This window comes from Lactuca virosa, chromosome 8 (genome assembly GCF_052849685.1).
Source record: "Lactuca virosa cultivar CGN04683 chromosome 8, Lactuca_virosa_CGN04683_v6, whole genome shotgun sequence".
NCBI classification, from domain to species: Eukaryota; Viridiplantae; Streptophyta; class Magnoliopsida; order Asterales; family Asteraceae; genus Lactuca; species Lactuca virosa.
Genome location: NC_136433.1, coordinates 102,863,566 through 102,880,272, shown reverse-complemented (window position 1 = coordinate 102,880,272; position 16,707 = coordinate 102,863,566). Strand labels below are relative to the sequence as shown.

Genomic DNA, 16,707 nt, shown 5'->3' with positions numbered 1-16,707 from the left:
GATTGTTTGTTGGCAGGGTGATTAAGATACTAAATCATCAGACAGATAAAACATAAGTCCCATGTGTTCGTTATAATAAGCTATCAGCTATGCTGCAATACATCAATTTCCATGTTGTCGATCAACCTCACCTTCCCAAACCATGCTGCAACACATATAACAACCCCTCCACCTCCACCACGTGTAATCTCTTCATCGTTAATTGCTTCTAGGCTTTCTTGATCCACAATCTGAAACAATCATAAATCCACAACTTTACTACTTTACTTAAAAAAGAAAAAAGAAACCAAGTAATCTCTTTTTTAATTGTTCCACCTCAACATAATCAATCTTTCCACCTGCTGCTTCTATACTTTCAATCACTGATCTTCTCAATTCACTACAAATGTTTTTCCCCTTCTTGGCTTCAAATAACGACCGACTTATCGACAATGCCTGCAACATTTTGTAACATATTTCTTTACCATTTCTACAATACACACTTTGACAAACTGTAAACACCAATTAGATCAATTCTTGTAGACAAGTTTAGTTCTTTCAAGATTAATATATTTCCACCTTGCACGCATATGGTTTTTGTAAATATCACAAAAGAACATAACAGTTTGTATCTGTAAAAATATAGATGCAAAAAAAGGAACCATGATGCATAAAATAGTTCATTCTTGCAAACTACAATGTAATTATGGTTTAGCAATCAAAATCAAGTATGAATATGATAGTTCAAAAACTTCACCACTTGTCCTTTTAGTCATGCAACAAGAAACTATATCAAATCAACAAATTCAACATCTATTTGAATTTTCTTTTTTATTGCATTTATAAAGAGGACCCACAAAAGAAAAAAAAGTAAATTGGGAGCTGACCTGTTCCCTTTCTCGGGGTGAAAGATGCACGTTCCGAGAGCTCATTGCTAAGCCATCTTTGTCTCGTATCATCTCAGAACCAATCACCTTCACTGCAAAATCAAGATCTCGAACCTGGAAGCATATATATATATTAAAACTTTGATCATAAATCCATCAAGATCAACAATATCCATGTAAATCGAACTATGAACACACTTCCATGAACAACTTGAAGCAAAGTACTATGAAACTCCAAACAAAAAAGAAATCATGAATGAGAAAAGAAGTTGCACCTAATCACTCCCATGGCAATTCCAACAGATAAACCATGGTATCATCATCAAACAAATGAATCATTATGAACCAGAAACCAACTGATACAACAATTTCAAGCACAGGAACAACATCATTCTCAATTATTCCAACTTCAAAAGCAAGAAAGGAACTCACTGGGCACTCAAACAAACATCTCTGAAACAATTTCATGTAAATTATGAGCATAATTAGCTAAGATTTGAAGGATAATTACGAATCAGAATGGAAACTCACTCACTCGCACTTAAACACACGTTTCTACAACAATCTGAAGAAGTATATCAACATAATTCCGGATAATTAAGCTTCAAAAAGATGAAAACAATTACGAATCAGAAAGGAACTCACCATTCGTTGAATGATCCGCCATTGCTGATAATCCTTCTTCCCAAAAACAGCAACATCAGGTTCAATTATATTAAACAATTTAGCCACAACAGTAGCAACACCTCTAAAAAACACAGGCCTACTCTTCCCACACATTCCCTTCTCTAACCCCTCAACCCTAATCCATGTCTCATGTCCGAATCCCCCTCCTCTCTCGTCCTCCAAACAAGACACTACTCCCTCCTCTTTCTCTCTCTTCTTCCCACCTGATCGTTCCCTCTCTTCTCCATAATCATACATATTATAGGGATTGAAAACAACATCTACGCCATCTGGAGTCGACTGGAGTTTTTCAATATCGCCTTGGAAATCAGAGGGGTATGTGGACAGATCTTCATTTGCGGAAAATTGACCGGGATTTACGTAGATTGAGACCACGATAAGCTGTGCGTGTTTTCGAGCTTCGGCGATGAGAGAGAGATGGCCTTGATGGAGGTAACCCATTGTTGGAACTAATCCGATTGTTTTCCCTTGAGCTCTCATAGATCTTGTCCAATTCCTCATCTGTTCTTTGTTTCTGATGATTCCTGTTTCTCTGATTGCCATTTTTGGTAGCGTATTGGAGATTAGGGGTAGGCTTCTTTGAGCAGATCTAGGTGGCGGCGGGAGTGAAGAACTTCAAATCGGTAGCGTTCGTTACAAATGTTTGGGACTTGGGATTGGATTGTTCATCGCCGCCGTGAAATTACAACTCTTGATGCAGTAGTTACAGCCACGTGAAATCCCTTTATTCACATTTTATTGGTGTTCTGTTTTCTTTGAATATCCGTTATTAGAAAGAGGCTAAATAAAATATTCAAGACAACTTTAAAAATAAAATCAATATTATCGTGTGACTTTATTAGAAAAAATAGGTTTCCATAATGGGTTTGATAATAATTTTTACACATATCAGGAAGCTCACTTTTGTTATTAATGTTTTGTGATTTCTATTGTGTCTGGATTAACAAGAAATAATCAGTAAAAGTATCCCGTATGTCATGCATAAAATAGAAAACACGTTCTAAAGAGTATACATATTGTTCAATTTCGTAAGGGAGTTCAGAATATGATGAAATATGAGCATGTATACCATCTATTTGAAAAGTTAGATGATAAGGTTGACGAAAACTGCAATTTTAAAACTTGAAAAAATGTTTTTGAAAAAAATGCATTTCGAGTTGTCATAGGCAGCTTGGGTATTGAGACATATCACATGTCAAGGCAACTTGAATTGCATTTGAGCGGATCCAAATATGGATGTTTCTCTTGTGAAGATGATAATAATATTTTTTCGCTGCATTACAAGTACAAATCGTAAAGCTTTAAAAGGGAGCGTTGTCCCATTGCAAGGCCGGTCCTGGGGATTCAAATGCCCAGGACGGGCCAACAAAAAAAGGTCCTTAGGCCCTAACGTGTAACGAATTAAATTATATAACAATTTTTTTTAAACGACAATAAACTTTATAACAATAAACATAGCAACATCAAAGTTTGTAATGTCGATGTCTCACAAGTCTTATTATGATACATGTATATATCTTTTGGAGATGACTAACATGTATATAGTAAGTCCTAAGAGGCTATGAGGCTAGTTGTACATGTAACCATATGATCCTTATATCTCAAGACTCCACTTAGGAAAAGAGGATTGAAGTGGTTTAAAATTACATTATTGCCTATGATGCATATAAGTTTAGAGTAAAAGGACATCTCAAGGTATTGTATCTTTCATTATCTCAAATAACCATAGCATCTTTAAGGTATAACATATAACTATCATGATGTCAAATATAGTACATCAATCTTCGAAGCTACTTATTTTTTGCATGATAGCATCTCATGGTTTATGAAAACCTAACATATACAACAATACTAAGAATTATCATATGGGACCCACAAAATAAAAAATTACAAATGACAAATGGTATAAACTAGAAAAAATCAAGATATGAATATGAGACTAACAAAAAAATAATACCCTCAACTATGCATATTCTTTTCTCTATATCAAGATTTTATGATACTTGATAGTGCATATGTTATCAAAATAACATTTTTCATAAAATTTATAACATTTCATCATTTAAAAAAGGATTAAGAATTAAAGAGTTTGATATTCAAGAATCCATCTTCCACCTACATATTTTGTTTCTTTTCATTCATCTTTGTTTGTAGATTCCTCAACAAAGTAACTTTAGTTTCTTGAAAAGCTACCACTTAACTTCAAAAAACATGGAAATCAATATAACCTAGTCCAACAATAAAACTACAAAAACCAGTTAACATGGAAATTAATATAACCTAGTCCAATAATAGAATTTCAAAAAAACATGAAAAGCTACCACTTAACTTCAAGTATTCAATTTCTAATAATCTATAACCTCATCAGTGGAATTTCTGATAATCTAATTCATTCAATTACTAAATTTTGATCATATAAATACATTCAATTTATGATAATACGATAACATAAAGACTAGAATAATCGATTGCCTAATAACCTGATTATCACGAATCAGGAGTGGACGACAAACCACTGGTAATCGATCATCCGATTGAATGATCGTTTCTTGCCTTCTCGCTGAATGACCGCTTCTCGCATGCTCACTTCTGCCGACTGCCTTCCCTTTTGTGTGTGGACTACTGATCTGATTATCCTTTCATTTGCATTTGGGCTTGATTAATGAATGTATATAAAAAAAAAATTGGCCCCTGAAAAATATTGGCCTTATGCACATGCCCATGTTGCCCCTGCTCAAAACGGGTTTGCCCCATTGACTCCCATATTTCATCATGTTCGAGATTAAATTTGTTTTATATTCAAATATATATTATGTATCATCTAACTTGTATTATATTACAATTCAAATCTTTATTTGTCACTAATGTTAATACCTATTACACTAAATAAATAAATAAAAATTGACAATGAAATCACCACAAGCTTAAGAGGTTAGGGGTGTTATATTTGTTTTAACCGACTATTTCAAAATTTTAATTATATCAAGTTGTAATAATCGGCTTTTATTACCTATACAAATAAATTTTATTTTTGATTATTTCATAACTTACAAGGCAAATAATAAGCTCAAGGTAATAGTTTCTTGTAAAATGCAACCGATAAAATCATAAAATTGTTGGTTGTCAAGTCTAATGAGTAATAATAAAAGAGAGGTTAAATATCCTCTTACTAAATGTTCCCACTTATCATCATACTTATAAGATTATTATAAGTGTCAAAATCAAAGGATAAGATGAGAAAAGAGAATTATTGTTTCACATATCAATCGTTGAATGAGTAGGATGATGAAATAGAAGGATTAAGTAGGAAACAATTTAATTTTCCATAATAATATTAGAGAGCTATTTAACACATACAAATGAAATGTCGCATTGTAAATAATGATTGTGTCTGTGTAATAAATAAAACAAGCAGGGTGTTTGTATTGAAACTTTAATCTAATAAATGAAACTTTGTATTAATAAAACATATAGGTTATTCATTTGGATGGATTGGTTCGATCCGATCCAACTATTAAAAAAGAGCAATGAATTGTAAAACTCTGTTAATGAAGTGATACGGTGATCCAAAATAGTGAATAAAAGACCTAGGATCGAGAAGTAATCCAACTTGATTTCGATTTGTCAAAACATGGATTTGAATAGTCAAAATTAAATTAAAATCTGATCCGAACCAACCAAACTGTAATTCAGTTAAATCAATTTTCACTATTCAGTTTTCAAGTTTTGATACATTCCAAAAAACTATAGACCTTTAATATTAATAACCTTAATTTTTCAAGTTTAAATCTACAAACATTCATGTTATTTCATCTTAGTGAACTCGAGTAAATAAACAAAGCAAATGAAATGACTTACTTGTGAACTAAAATTTTATATTACTTGAGACATTATTTGGGACATGCCTTTAATTTAAATCCAAAACAATATTAGTAATATATATATACACACTAAAAACAAACAAATAAATAATTGTTATCCAGTTTGCGTATCGATCTAAAAATCCAATTATCCTAACCATACAGTCAAATTCAAATTGTCTAACTGTACAATCCGATTTTATATAAGTAGCATACTTTATCTAAGTAGCATACTGTCCTAGGTTTAGCATCTAATTTGGTATAGCCATATGATCATGGATGGATGAGTATGGTGCAATAGTTTCTCGAGGAGTCATTTTAGATCGAATTGAGTTTTTTGTATGACTTGACAACACTCATTAGAAATCCTATATTCGATCAAATAAATACTACTTAAATTCTAATTAGATTTGAAATTTGAATATACATTGCATTACATACATGAATTTATCAATTTTATGATCAACCTACATGTAAGTTTGGAAGGTTTGAGGTTCTAAATCCTCATCTATAATTAGGGGTGAAGATGGTGCAATATTGATCATTATTTCTTCAAACTATGTACCATGCCTACTATTGTTGGTACAAAACTTTTGCGACCAATATTATAATTTTTTTTTTGTAGTTTTGTGCAACTATAGTCCATTTATTATCAGATAGTGTATTTTTAAAATATACAAGCCGAACCAAAATTGAACAAAAAGATGAATAATAAAAGCAAACCTTTTTTATGGCGATATACAGTGAAAAAAGTAGCTCAGATCAGAATATACCAAAAGCAGTCATCCTACCTAGTACTAGTAGAACAAAGAAGACTTGCTCCTTTTGCTATATAACAACTACCAAAACACCATAGATAATAACAAACCTCGCCCAATAACCAAAAAAAAAGAAAAAAAAGAAACATCATTAGATTTTTTTTAGATAATAAAATCACTAATTACTGCTTAAATAGAGCAAACCAACCAACCACCAATAGCCGCCTACTGTTGCTGTGGCTCACCACCTTCCCTAGACCGGCCGCCCATCCTCCCCCTACCTCTTCCACCTCCCCTGCCACCACCTCCTCTCATGAACCCACCTCCTGTATTTCAATTTAACATCAAAAATCAAAAGGATTAAACAAAAAAAGAGTAAATTACATTTTGGTCCCTGAATATAGCTGGTTTTTGTAACTTTGGTCCCAAAAAGTTCTCTTGCAAACATTGCCTTATCATTTGAGGTTCTTGTAACCTTTTTGGTCTTTGAGTAATAGTATAGCCGATTTTTGTTGAAAATAATCATTTTGTTTTAAATAGTGACAAAAACCTCAAATAAGAACATGAATTGCAAGAGAACTTTTTGGGACTAAAATTTCAAAAATCAGCTATACTCAGGGACCAAAAATGTAATTTACATAAAAAATAAAAAATCACTCACCACGGTAGCCTGCATTCCCACCACGGGCACCACCTCGACCACGGTTTACATAACCATTGTTATCTATGAAAAACACAATAATCAAAACTAAATTAAAATTCAATCCTATAAATAAAGTTTATGTAAAATCTAAATTACCTTGATAGTTGTTTCCATAGTCACCACCACCACTTTGATAGTTGTTTCCATAATCACCACCACTTTGATAGTTTCCATATCCCCTGCCGCCTCGATAGTTCCCATACCCCCTGCCACCACCACCACCACCCTGGTAGTTACCACCACCACCACCACCACCCTGGTAGTTACCATAACCACCACCACCACCACCACCACCCTGGTAGTTCCTATACCCATCCCCCCCTTGATACCCATACCCATACCCATACCCACCACCCCTGTTCCACCCACGACCCCTCCCTCCTCTTCCCCCACCTTGACCACGACCCCCCCTGTTTCCATGGTAGTTTCCACCATATGGCTCTAAAAATAAAAAAAGAACATTTTTTATAATAATAATAATAATAATGCTTTTTTACATGACAATATAATCATGATAACGCACCTTCATTGATCGTATTGTAAGCTTGCTGTGTGTTTCTTGGTTGTTGTTGTTGTCTCTGATAATTGTTATACTGTGGCCTTGGTCTCTCAACATAGAGTGGAGCTTGGTACCTGACTTTATGTCAATTTTTATTTACTTTTTTGAAAGAAAAAAAAAAGAGGTAATTATTACAAGCAGAACTCACCCTGGTGAATTCTTGTTTAGCTCCTTGGTTGACAAAGTAATTGATATCATTGACACCTGGCGAGTCATCTCCACACTGCATTTACCAAAAACCATATTGTTATAAATCTTGAAATGTGGAATAAAATATTTTGAAACTTACGGGAAAAGACCCTCTTCAATAGGTTCCCAAACATCAGTTATGCTTATTGAGCTGATTTGAGTATCTTGATGCAATCGAGGAATGTTTCTCTGTTTGAAACTTCATGTTATTTTACTACTTTGCACATGATAACATTGAAAAGGAAAAGGATAAAATTACAGACAAGTGATTTAAGTAGTAAACCTTGATATATTCTGCAATGGTTACTGTCTTGCTAATTGCCTGTCCCATTGCTTTCAGCACAATTTCTTTCCCACGTCTCTCCTATTAAAAAAAAACAATAATTCTTTTCAATAAGATCAAAATGATTTGTTTGATACATAAAACAACAAGATGAAGCCTAGAGGAACACACAATCAAATCAGGAAAGAAAACAAGAATGGCTGTTGCAGGGTACATATACACTACAGACAAAAAAAGAAGTTAGTCATATAAATATAAGTATACATGATTGCAGCATCAATGAGAATGTGGAGATGGATATATGGCTAAAGACTGAGATATAGGGTTACATATAATAATCACATGAGAGAAGGATCTGTTATGAAGAAATTGAGGTACCATGGAGATTGTATAGAACATGATCAAGTTTAAATCGGTGATCAAAAAACAAAAGCACATAAATATGACATGATAAACGGTTCTGTATTTCTAACATTACACTCTACCCAAGCAAAACATACAAGGAGAAACAGACAATGCACAAATCCATGGAGAAAATCCAACAATCATGTATTCATATGTTAATAGTTAATACCAACCATCAATTAGCAGATCAGAGCGCCTAGAAAACCACATTGAAATAAAATGTTTGTTGTTGCACTACGATGCAAAATTAATGCGAAAACACAAAATAAACAGCAATCGGCTTCGTATTCTATGATCAGACTCTAATCAAACACAAAATGCATGAAGAAGCAAACAATGCCCTCATGAACCAAAAGATCAGACACGGATTTCACATTGGCATAAACTGAGCAACAGAACTTAAGAACAGGTAACGAAAAGCACAAAGTAATACACATTTATTAAACAGACATCGGAATGATAATGGTAATACCTGAAGAAGAGTAGTAGCATAGCTGACGTAGTTACGAACCAAACCCTGAGAAGTGATTCTGATCTCATTCTCGTTGATAGGTATATCCGGTTTCTTCTGTTCCACCTTCGTGTACCTGTCCATGGCGCCCAAAACCCTAGAGAGTGAAAATAGCCCTAAAACCCTTTTTCCTGATGAGTGAGAAAGCTGAAGAAGAAGAAGCAGCCGGAGAGGCTAAAACCCATTAGAAGGAATTTCTTAATCTTAACAACCATATCCGGGTCGGTCAGCTTTTAATGCCCCATTCTACGGGGCTGACCCGATTTTTACTTCAATGGTAAAACCCACGCGCATAACCATGCGACTGAAGGACACGTATTGTTTTTATTAGCTACCACGCCGGACCCAATCAAATTTTGGTACCACAAACACGCGACAGTGATATTGTACCATGCATTATGGCGGTATAAAAATAAAAGTACAACTGACATGTATCATTATACGTTATGATTAGAGTAACTTACAGTTTTGGTCCCTTAGGTATACATATTTATGTAGGTTTGGTCATGTTTTTAAAAAAATGATGCCAAATATCCTTATGGTCTTCAAATCCATCAAATATGGTCCCTATCCCGTTTACCGTCAATGCTCATCCGTTAAGTACAAATGACTAATTTTTCTAATACCATCTTTACTTGTGTTTATATTTTTTTTCTTATTAAATAAATAGGTCATACCCTACCCTACAACTCTACCCCCACCTTGAATTTGTTGGTGACACTCCTTCTCCAACACCAATTTTCATCTCCAACGAACTACCGTTGCCATCTCCATAGTCCAAAAAAAACCACACCTCACCATTTTTTATCTTCGACGAGCTATCACCACCACAATCCATAAAATAATCAACCATTTTCATCTCCGGCGAGCTACCACCACCATAATCCAGAAAATAATCAACCCTCCCCCTCACCCTCTTCATCTCCGGTGATCTACCTCCAACAACCACAAAAAAAAAGTGTAGGGGAAAGAGAGAGGGATAGAAAGAGAGATTGGTAAATGTTAGAAGAAGGACAAAAGAAGGAGGGTATAGGAGAGAGATGTCAAATTTGTATGCAAGATAGAGGGGGGTGGGTTGAAAGTTGATGGTGAAAGAGGTAGTTGGCTTTGAGAGAGAGAGAGAGAGAGAGAGAGAGAGTGTGTGTGTGTGTGTGTGTGTGTGTGTGTTGGAGTTATCTTCATAAAGTTATCGATGTTGAAGACTTATATATACTAGGAGCGTGATAGACATATACAGTCAATGGATTATTAGGGGTTACTAAGGCTTTTAGGGCTTTATTACAATATTTTATGGGTATAGTGGAGTTAAGAAGAATCAAAATAACAAGAAATATAAAAAATATTTTTTTTTTTCATTTTACAGGCTTTTAAAGGGGGGCTATGGAAGGTAACGAGCTTAGGGACTAACCTAATGGATTTTGAAACCATCATGAAGATCATTATATCAATTTTTCAAAAATAAGACCAAACATACAGAAAAATGCATATCTTATGGATCAAAACTATAATTTACTCTAATAATTATTTTAGGAGAAAACCATAGAAAAACCCTATGTATTATATGTTAGTGCTTAAAAAAACTCGTATATGATTTTTTTTTGTTTGTTTTTTTTTACATTTTAACCATTATTATTTTCGAAACTGTCTAAATGCATCTAACTTATCCAGTAACCCTAGGTTACCCGTTCTCATTAGTCGACATGGATTTACCTTCAGTATACTGCACTTCTTTAACCTTCAATAAATCTAATAATGTAAAAAGTGTTTTTCACGTGAAAGAGGAAAAACGTTGTGGAATTAAGCGGTAAATCAATGTTAATACGGCTTCGTTAACTTACAATCAACTTGAATCCAACTTCGTCAAGTTACAATAGACTTGAATCCAAGTTTGTTGTCTTGCTTAATATAGTTAGCATATTTGATTTTGTTATTTTGTTGTTTGCATTGATTCTCTAATTAGGCTTTAACAAAAAGTTATGGCTTCAAGTTCAAATGTTGAAGATGAAGTTGATACAGAGAGTTTGAATGGAACAAATGATGAGTCTAATATTTATGGGTTGTCTTTAGATGTCGATAAGGATGAGTATGTAGATTCTCCAATGGACAAGACTATTGGATTAAGGTGTTTAAGCCAGTAACTAAATTGGTATATTCTTGTAATTAGAAGCAGAGTCATTTTTGGGTTGCCCTCATAACTAGAACTTGATTAGAATGACATTTATAAAGAAAGAGTGATTTATTAAATTATTATACGATTAATAAATTAATTGGAAATTATGAGGAAATGATGTGTTAATATATCATATGATTAATATATTAATTGGAAATACATAGTTGATTTGTTAATTTATTATGTGATTAATAAATTAATATGAGATCCATAGTTAAACAATTAATTTGTTAATTTATATGGTTGATAAATTAATATGACATCAATTAGAATTGATTAATTATTAATCAGAATTAATCTGGAATTAATTTGGGATTAATTGAAATTAATTAATGGTGCAAGGGTGAATTGTAATTGTTCAATAGTTGAACAAAAGAGGCAATTCTAAAACCATCCAATGGTGGACGATTTTGGGAGCCTTTCTAGGGTTTCCAGAAGCCTCTTGTATGTTAATAAGGAAAAGATTTGAATTAGAATTAAATCCATTATTATTCAAATCTTGCTTTGTCCCTAAGTTACCTAAACTATAAATAGGATTCATTGGGCATCGGTTTTCATGATTACTCTTTCTTAGAAGCATATGAACAAAAATTTATCTCTCATCCTCTCTCCTCAAGTGTCTTCTAGTTCTAGGGTTTGGATGTGAGCTATTAGAGACATCATCCTTTTGGTGCTAGCTTTCCAAGCTCTTCAAAAGAAAGATTGAAGTAACTTGTTTGCTATAACAAGTTTGAGGTATGTATCTTTAGTTCTTGATTTTCGAAATTACTAGGATGCATATTAGGTTTTTTTTATTCAAATTATGTTGCCTTAATGTGAAGACATAGATCATTTTAGGTTTCATGTGTCATCTAATTAATTGTTAACTGATTTTTCCGCATTGAGCATTTTGTTGTAACCTAATAAATTCAGCAGTGGTATCAGATCTAATTGGTGTGTCTAACATTGAAAGCACATTAGTTGAATCGAACAAATTTTTTTGGTCAGACTGAGATCACGACGTGACAGAGGCTCTGTCACGATGTGAACACAACTCAAATCCAGATTTTCAGAATTTTCTGCCTAATTTGATTTATGTGGTTTTATTTGGTAATTATTTGTTTTGTTTTCTGTCAAAATTCGATTTTGCTTGCCTAAGGTGATTAAAATCAAAACCCTAAACATTAGGATATAATCTTAAACAATATAATGATTAATTATGAGATTAATTAATATTATCGTAATGGATATAAATGATTAATTTAATTATAAGACTAATTAAAAGATAATTATGAATCCATAAATGGTTTAAATGATTAAGTAATTAACTGATTTAAATAATTAGTTTTAAATGTTTAAATGTTTAATTAAATAATCAATTAATTTAGATAATTAATCTTAAACCTAGTATTTTGGAATGTTTTAAAATACATTCTTATATATGTATTATAAGATTAATTACTATATGTATAAGAAAAGTCAGTCGAATCGCTAGTAAGCCTCAATCACGAAGTCATGCTATAAAGAGGATATAAGGAAATGACCTATAAAATGAATGTTGAATGAGTGTCCTTTTCACCCACCGCTCTCATGTGTGATAGAGGGTCGTTAGCTGAACGAGTTCGATAGGACATAATCAGATTAAAAGTATAATTTATAATGTACTCGAACCTTCTTTAAAAATCTCACTCTAATTACTTTAGAAAAAATGTGAAAAGTATGCTAATCCATGAAAACACACATCTTTTCTTTATGAGTCGTTAGTGGAGCGTGTGTGGTTAACTGGCACACTAATGTAGGACTATAAAGATGAAATGATGAAACAACTTGTGTTTATGATTGTTGATGGAGTGTGTGTGATTAACCGGTACATCAATGGAAGATTATAAATAAATCAAGTGTGTTTGAGCGGGTTTGCATGGTTATTCACATCTCGTTTTTGATCCTCGACATCCCAGTCACAAAAGGCGAGAGCATAATCGAGATTAAACATGTCATTGATAAGATTCAATGAATCTCAAAAGATTTAGGAGTTTCATAAGATTGAAATTGGTAAAAGCCTTACCTACCTAAAATAGATTCGAATTTGATTACAACATCCCTCTTCAAAGTTTGAATTGAAAATATGGATCATAGCCCTCATTTAAATTTATGGGTTAATAATCAATGATTAAAATCAACTAACTTGAATTCTTTTTTCTCCCAATTTTAGATGTCAAATCAAGACACTGATGGTCTTTATCGTTCATATGGAAATGGTTTTCCTCAATCTTCTGGAAATGGTCTTCCACTTTCAAATCAAGGTGAAAATGTCTTCCTTTCCTTAGGAAATGGTGGAACTGGACATCATCTCTCTTCAACTCTTCCACCCCAACCTCCTATGACTCTCTTAATGTCACATTTTTGTCAAGTTTAAAGATATGAAACTACTCAAGCCTTATTGGCATGTAAACATGAAGATGGAAATTTTGTGTGAGCGCACGTTCTGAAAACGAAGTCGTACATTGAAAACTTGGAAAGGATGGGTGTCGTATTACCAAAGGAGCAAGTCATTGATTTGGTTCTTCTTTCACTTCCTAAGTCATATGGTTAGCTCGTTGAGAACTTTCATATGAGGAATCTTGATGTGACCCTAATAGATCAGACCTATATGTTGATGGTTGTTGAAACAGAAATGCTTAAGAACACAACTAAAGAAGAAATTATTATAGGGTTTAATTCCAATAATTCCATGGACATTGATAATGTTAACATTAGTGATCTAGAAAATATTTCTCTTCCTAATCGAAAAGGATCAGCCAAGGTCAAACCGTTTGATCGTATGGTAAAGAGAAAGACTCGTTCTGAGATAATTTCACACATTGACCCCAATGAGTCCATTTGTTCTACTGCCAATTGAAGGGACATTATAAGCGAAGCTGCCCACAATACCTGAAAGATTTTAAAGATGGTAAAGTCAAGTCGTGTGATTCTACTTCAGGTACATCCAATGTCTAATTCCATAAGTTCCTATTCTTATACTCTTAAGACATGATGTGATGATCACATTGTGATTGTATTGCATGATCTAAAAGAAAGAACGAAGCTTAAGCAAGGGGAGCTAAATCTAATCGTGAAAGATGGAGTTTGGTCGTATGGTTCGTTGGTCAGAATTTGGAGCTATTTCTAGGGAGTTAGGATAATTTAATAGATTGATATTACTCTTCGAAGTTATGATTTTTCAAACTTTCGCATTCAACCCTATAAGGCAAAATGTGTCGTAAAATATGAATCGGAGATAGGCTGCTTATTAGCCTAAGTGATCTAAATGAAAGTCGTAGTAATCACAATTCCGAGAGTGTGCATATAAAGAATGTCTAAATCTGACATCGTGTGAAGAGGTTATGATTTTTCGAAGTTTTAGTACAACAGTGTGCGAGACAGAAATCAAAATCGATTGATTGTTAGCCAAAACGATATAAACAAGAGTTGAATATCTCGTAAATACGAATTCGTCTATATAAATACAGTCGAGAACGTAGTTCATATGAAGGAATTATGATTTTTGCACGAACTTTAACACTGTAAAGAACTAAAGATGTATATATGATACTATTACATGATAGTAATAATAAAAGTAGTATGACTGAGACGATAAAATACCTAATACTTGGTGTTAAATATATACACTAAATTAGGATATGTTTCCCAAATAGAGTTGGTGTTGGAAGTTGATTATAAGAATTGTAGTCTTGCCTAGTGATTAAATAAGACTTATAAATGATGCTTAGTTCGAGTTGAGTTGAAAAGTGTTAGTTATACCCTATACCGTAAAGATATTACATAGGCATGAATTTGATGTTGAATGATGATTAGGAGTGTTGTAACTGTAAGACCCAACGGAGATGCTTAGTTCAATTAAGCTTGAATAATGGGTAGCATCATATTAAGGGTATGTGTGAGATGGGAACGGAGAGTAGAACTATGTTCAATGATTTTGATGATTGGTGGGGTATGTTTTACATACATGAGTGTTATATTAGTATTCTCCTTACTTTTCCTTATCGATGACCGGTGGGGTACGTTTTATGTACAGGATTGCTATATTAGTATCCCCCTCCTTTTTTGATGAGCTTCGCGTGTCATCGTTTCCATTTAAGAAGTGATCGGATGAGCTTCGTGTTTCAGCGTTTCCTTCTACGAAGTGATCGGATGAGCTTTATGAGACTGCCAGATAGGGTGTGTCTATATCATACCACTACTAGGTATGTCTAAGTCATCTAGCAGAGTATATATGACTACCCATGGCTTAACTGTCTTGTGGTGTTAATGAACAGTGGTTAATTCGGGGTACTCCATTACCCTTATAAGTTATCTTTATTGATCCTCGTCTGTTGCCATGGAATCCCTGAAGCAGCGTAGTCAACTTGTTGTTCACAGTGATCCATCTAGATAGATCTCTTTAGGTCGTTGTATAGTACCAGTATATGAGGATTGACGGTATGGGGTAGATTGTCTTATAGATATGATATATCGATGTTGATGAGAACAATTGGTTTTTGTAGGTTTAAGATATATGATTTATTATCATTAAAACATTGTGGGATTGAAAACCACATGTATCTCACCAGGTTTCCCGATCTAACTCACTCATTTTATATGCATCACAAGTACCGGTGTTAAGATTGATGAATGAATAGGATGTTGAGTGATTTAAGAGAAGACATGTGACAACCATCAAATTTCGGTCAAGTCAAAGTCAAACAAAGTCAACTAGTCAAACCGGTCAACTCCATTAACCCTTGTATGATAGGGTTTACGTTATGTAATCACTGTATAATTCGCTATTTTAATGAGAAAACATCATTTGGAAAGTTCATGTGTTTGATTTTCCTTAGCCTTAACAGTGCTAAACAATGAACCAAAGCGATAAAACACTATTGCACAATCATCGGGATTGTGTAGGACACTAAATCATGGCTTAACGGGGTCTATGGACCTTGCGTTGTGAAGCCGGACACTCAAAAAGATCACAAACGAAACCTCTCGCAATCTCATTCAAACCCTACTCAAGATTACTTGACGCTAATAGGATCGAAACTCATACACTACGATATAAATTGACGTTAATAGCAACATAATATAGTACAACGTTATAACTATAATCAAATTAAATTATGATACCATATTAAAATCAAATCAAAGTATAATGCTCTAATTAAATTTAAAAGAATCAAACTTGAATGCTATAATTAAACTTCAAATCAAAGTAGATTGTTATAATCAAATAATAACTCATCTTTTATAAAACTCCATTTTTATAAACTTTACATTAAATTTTATAAAACTCTATTTTTATAAACTTTACATTAAATTTTATAAAACTCTTATATTAATTATGTAAAAGATGCTTGTGTTAGTGGGAAATTATGAAGACCACCAAAAGCAAAAAGATTATTCCCATGGTCTCCCACTCACACCTCCCATCCACTTTCCTTTCCTTTTTCTCCCAACACATTATTCTCTTCACCACTTAAACCTTCTCTATTCTTTCTCTCACTCTCAATCTCGAAATTTCCTCCAAGAATACTCATATTCCATCCAAGAACAATCTATTATACTCAAATCTTCATCCCTCTTGAAGCATTCATCAAGGTATGTTGTTAAAAGTTTCATATTCATACAAGAAACAAATTAAATCCACCAAAATATCTAAAACTCATTTTATGCATAAACCTGATTTTTCTCAGAATCCCAT

The 16,707-nt window shown here is 33.4% G+C and overlaps 2 protein-coding genes across 2 annotated transcripts; both read right to left on the bottom strand.

The window, feature by feature from the left end:
• Nucleotides 1-2: 2 nt before the first annotated feature.
• PANC (pantoate-beta-alanine ligase) lies at nucleotides 3-2,329 on the bottom strand. Its single transcript, XM_079063498.1, has 4 exons — nucleotides 1,512-2,329; nucleotides 867-980; nucleotides 316-435; nucleotides 3-230 (listed from the first exon to the last, which is right to left on the bottom strand). Exons 1-4 carry the CDS (start codon nucleotides 2,094-2,096, stop codon nucleotides 84-86), a joined length of 966 nt encoding a protein of 321 aa, XP_078919624.1. The 5' UTR covers nucleotides 2,097-2,329; the 3' UTR covers nucleotides 3-83.
• A 3,789-nt stretch (nucleotides 2,330-6,118) lies between these two features.
• On the bottom strand, nucleotides 6,119-9,011 carry LOC145130686 (Alba DNA/RNA-binding protein). Its single transcript, XM_079065454.1, has 8 exons — nucleotides 8,783-9,011; nucleotides 7,906-7,986; nucleotides 7,723-7,811; nucleotides 7,582-7,656; nucleotides 7,398-7,507; nucleotides 6,971-7,315; nucleotides 6,833-6,895; nucleotides 6,119-6,497 (listed from the first exon to the last, which is right to left on the bottom strand). Exons 1-8 carry the CDS (start codon nucleotides 8,903-8,905, stop codon nucleotides 6,397-6,399), a joined length of 987 nt encoding a protein of 328 aa, XP_078921580.1. The 5' UTR covers nucleotides 8,906-9,011; the 3' UTR covers nucleotides 6,119-6,396.
• Between the last annotated feature and the right edge of the window lie 7,696 nt (nucleotides 9,012-16,707).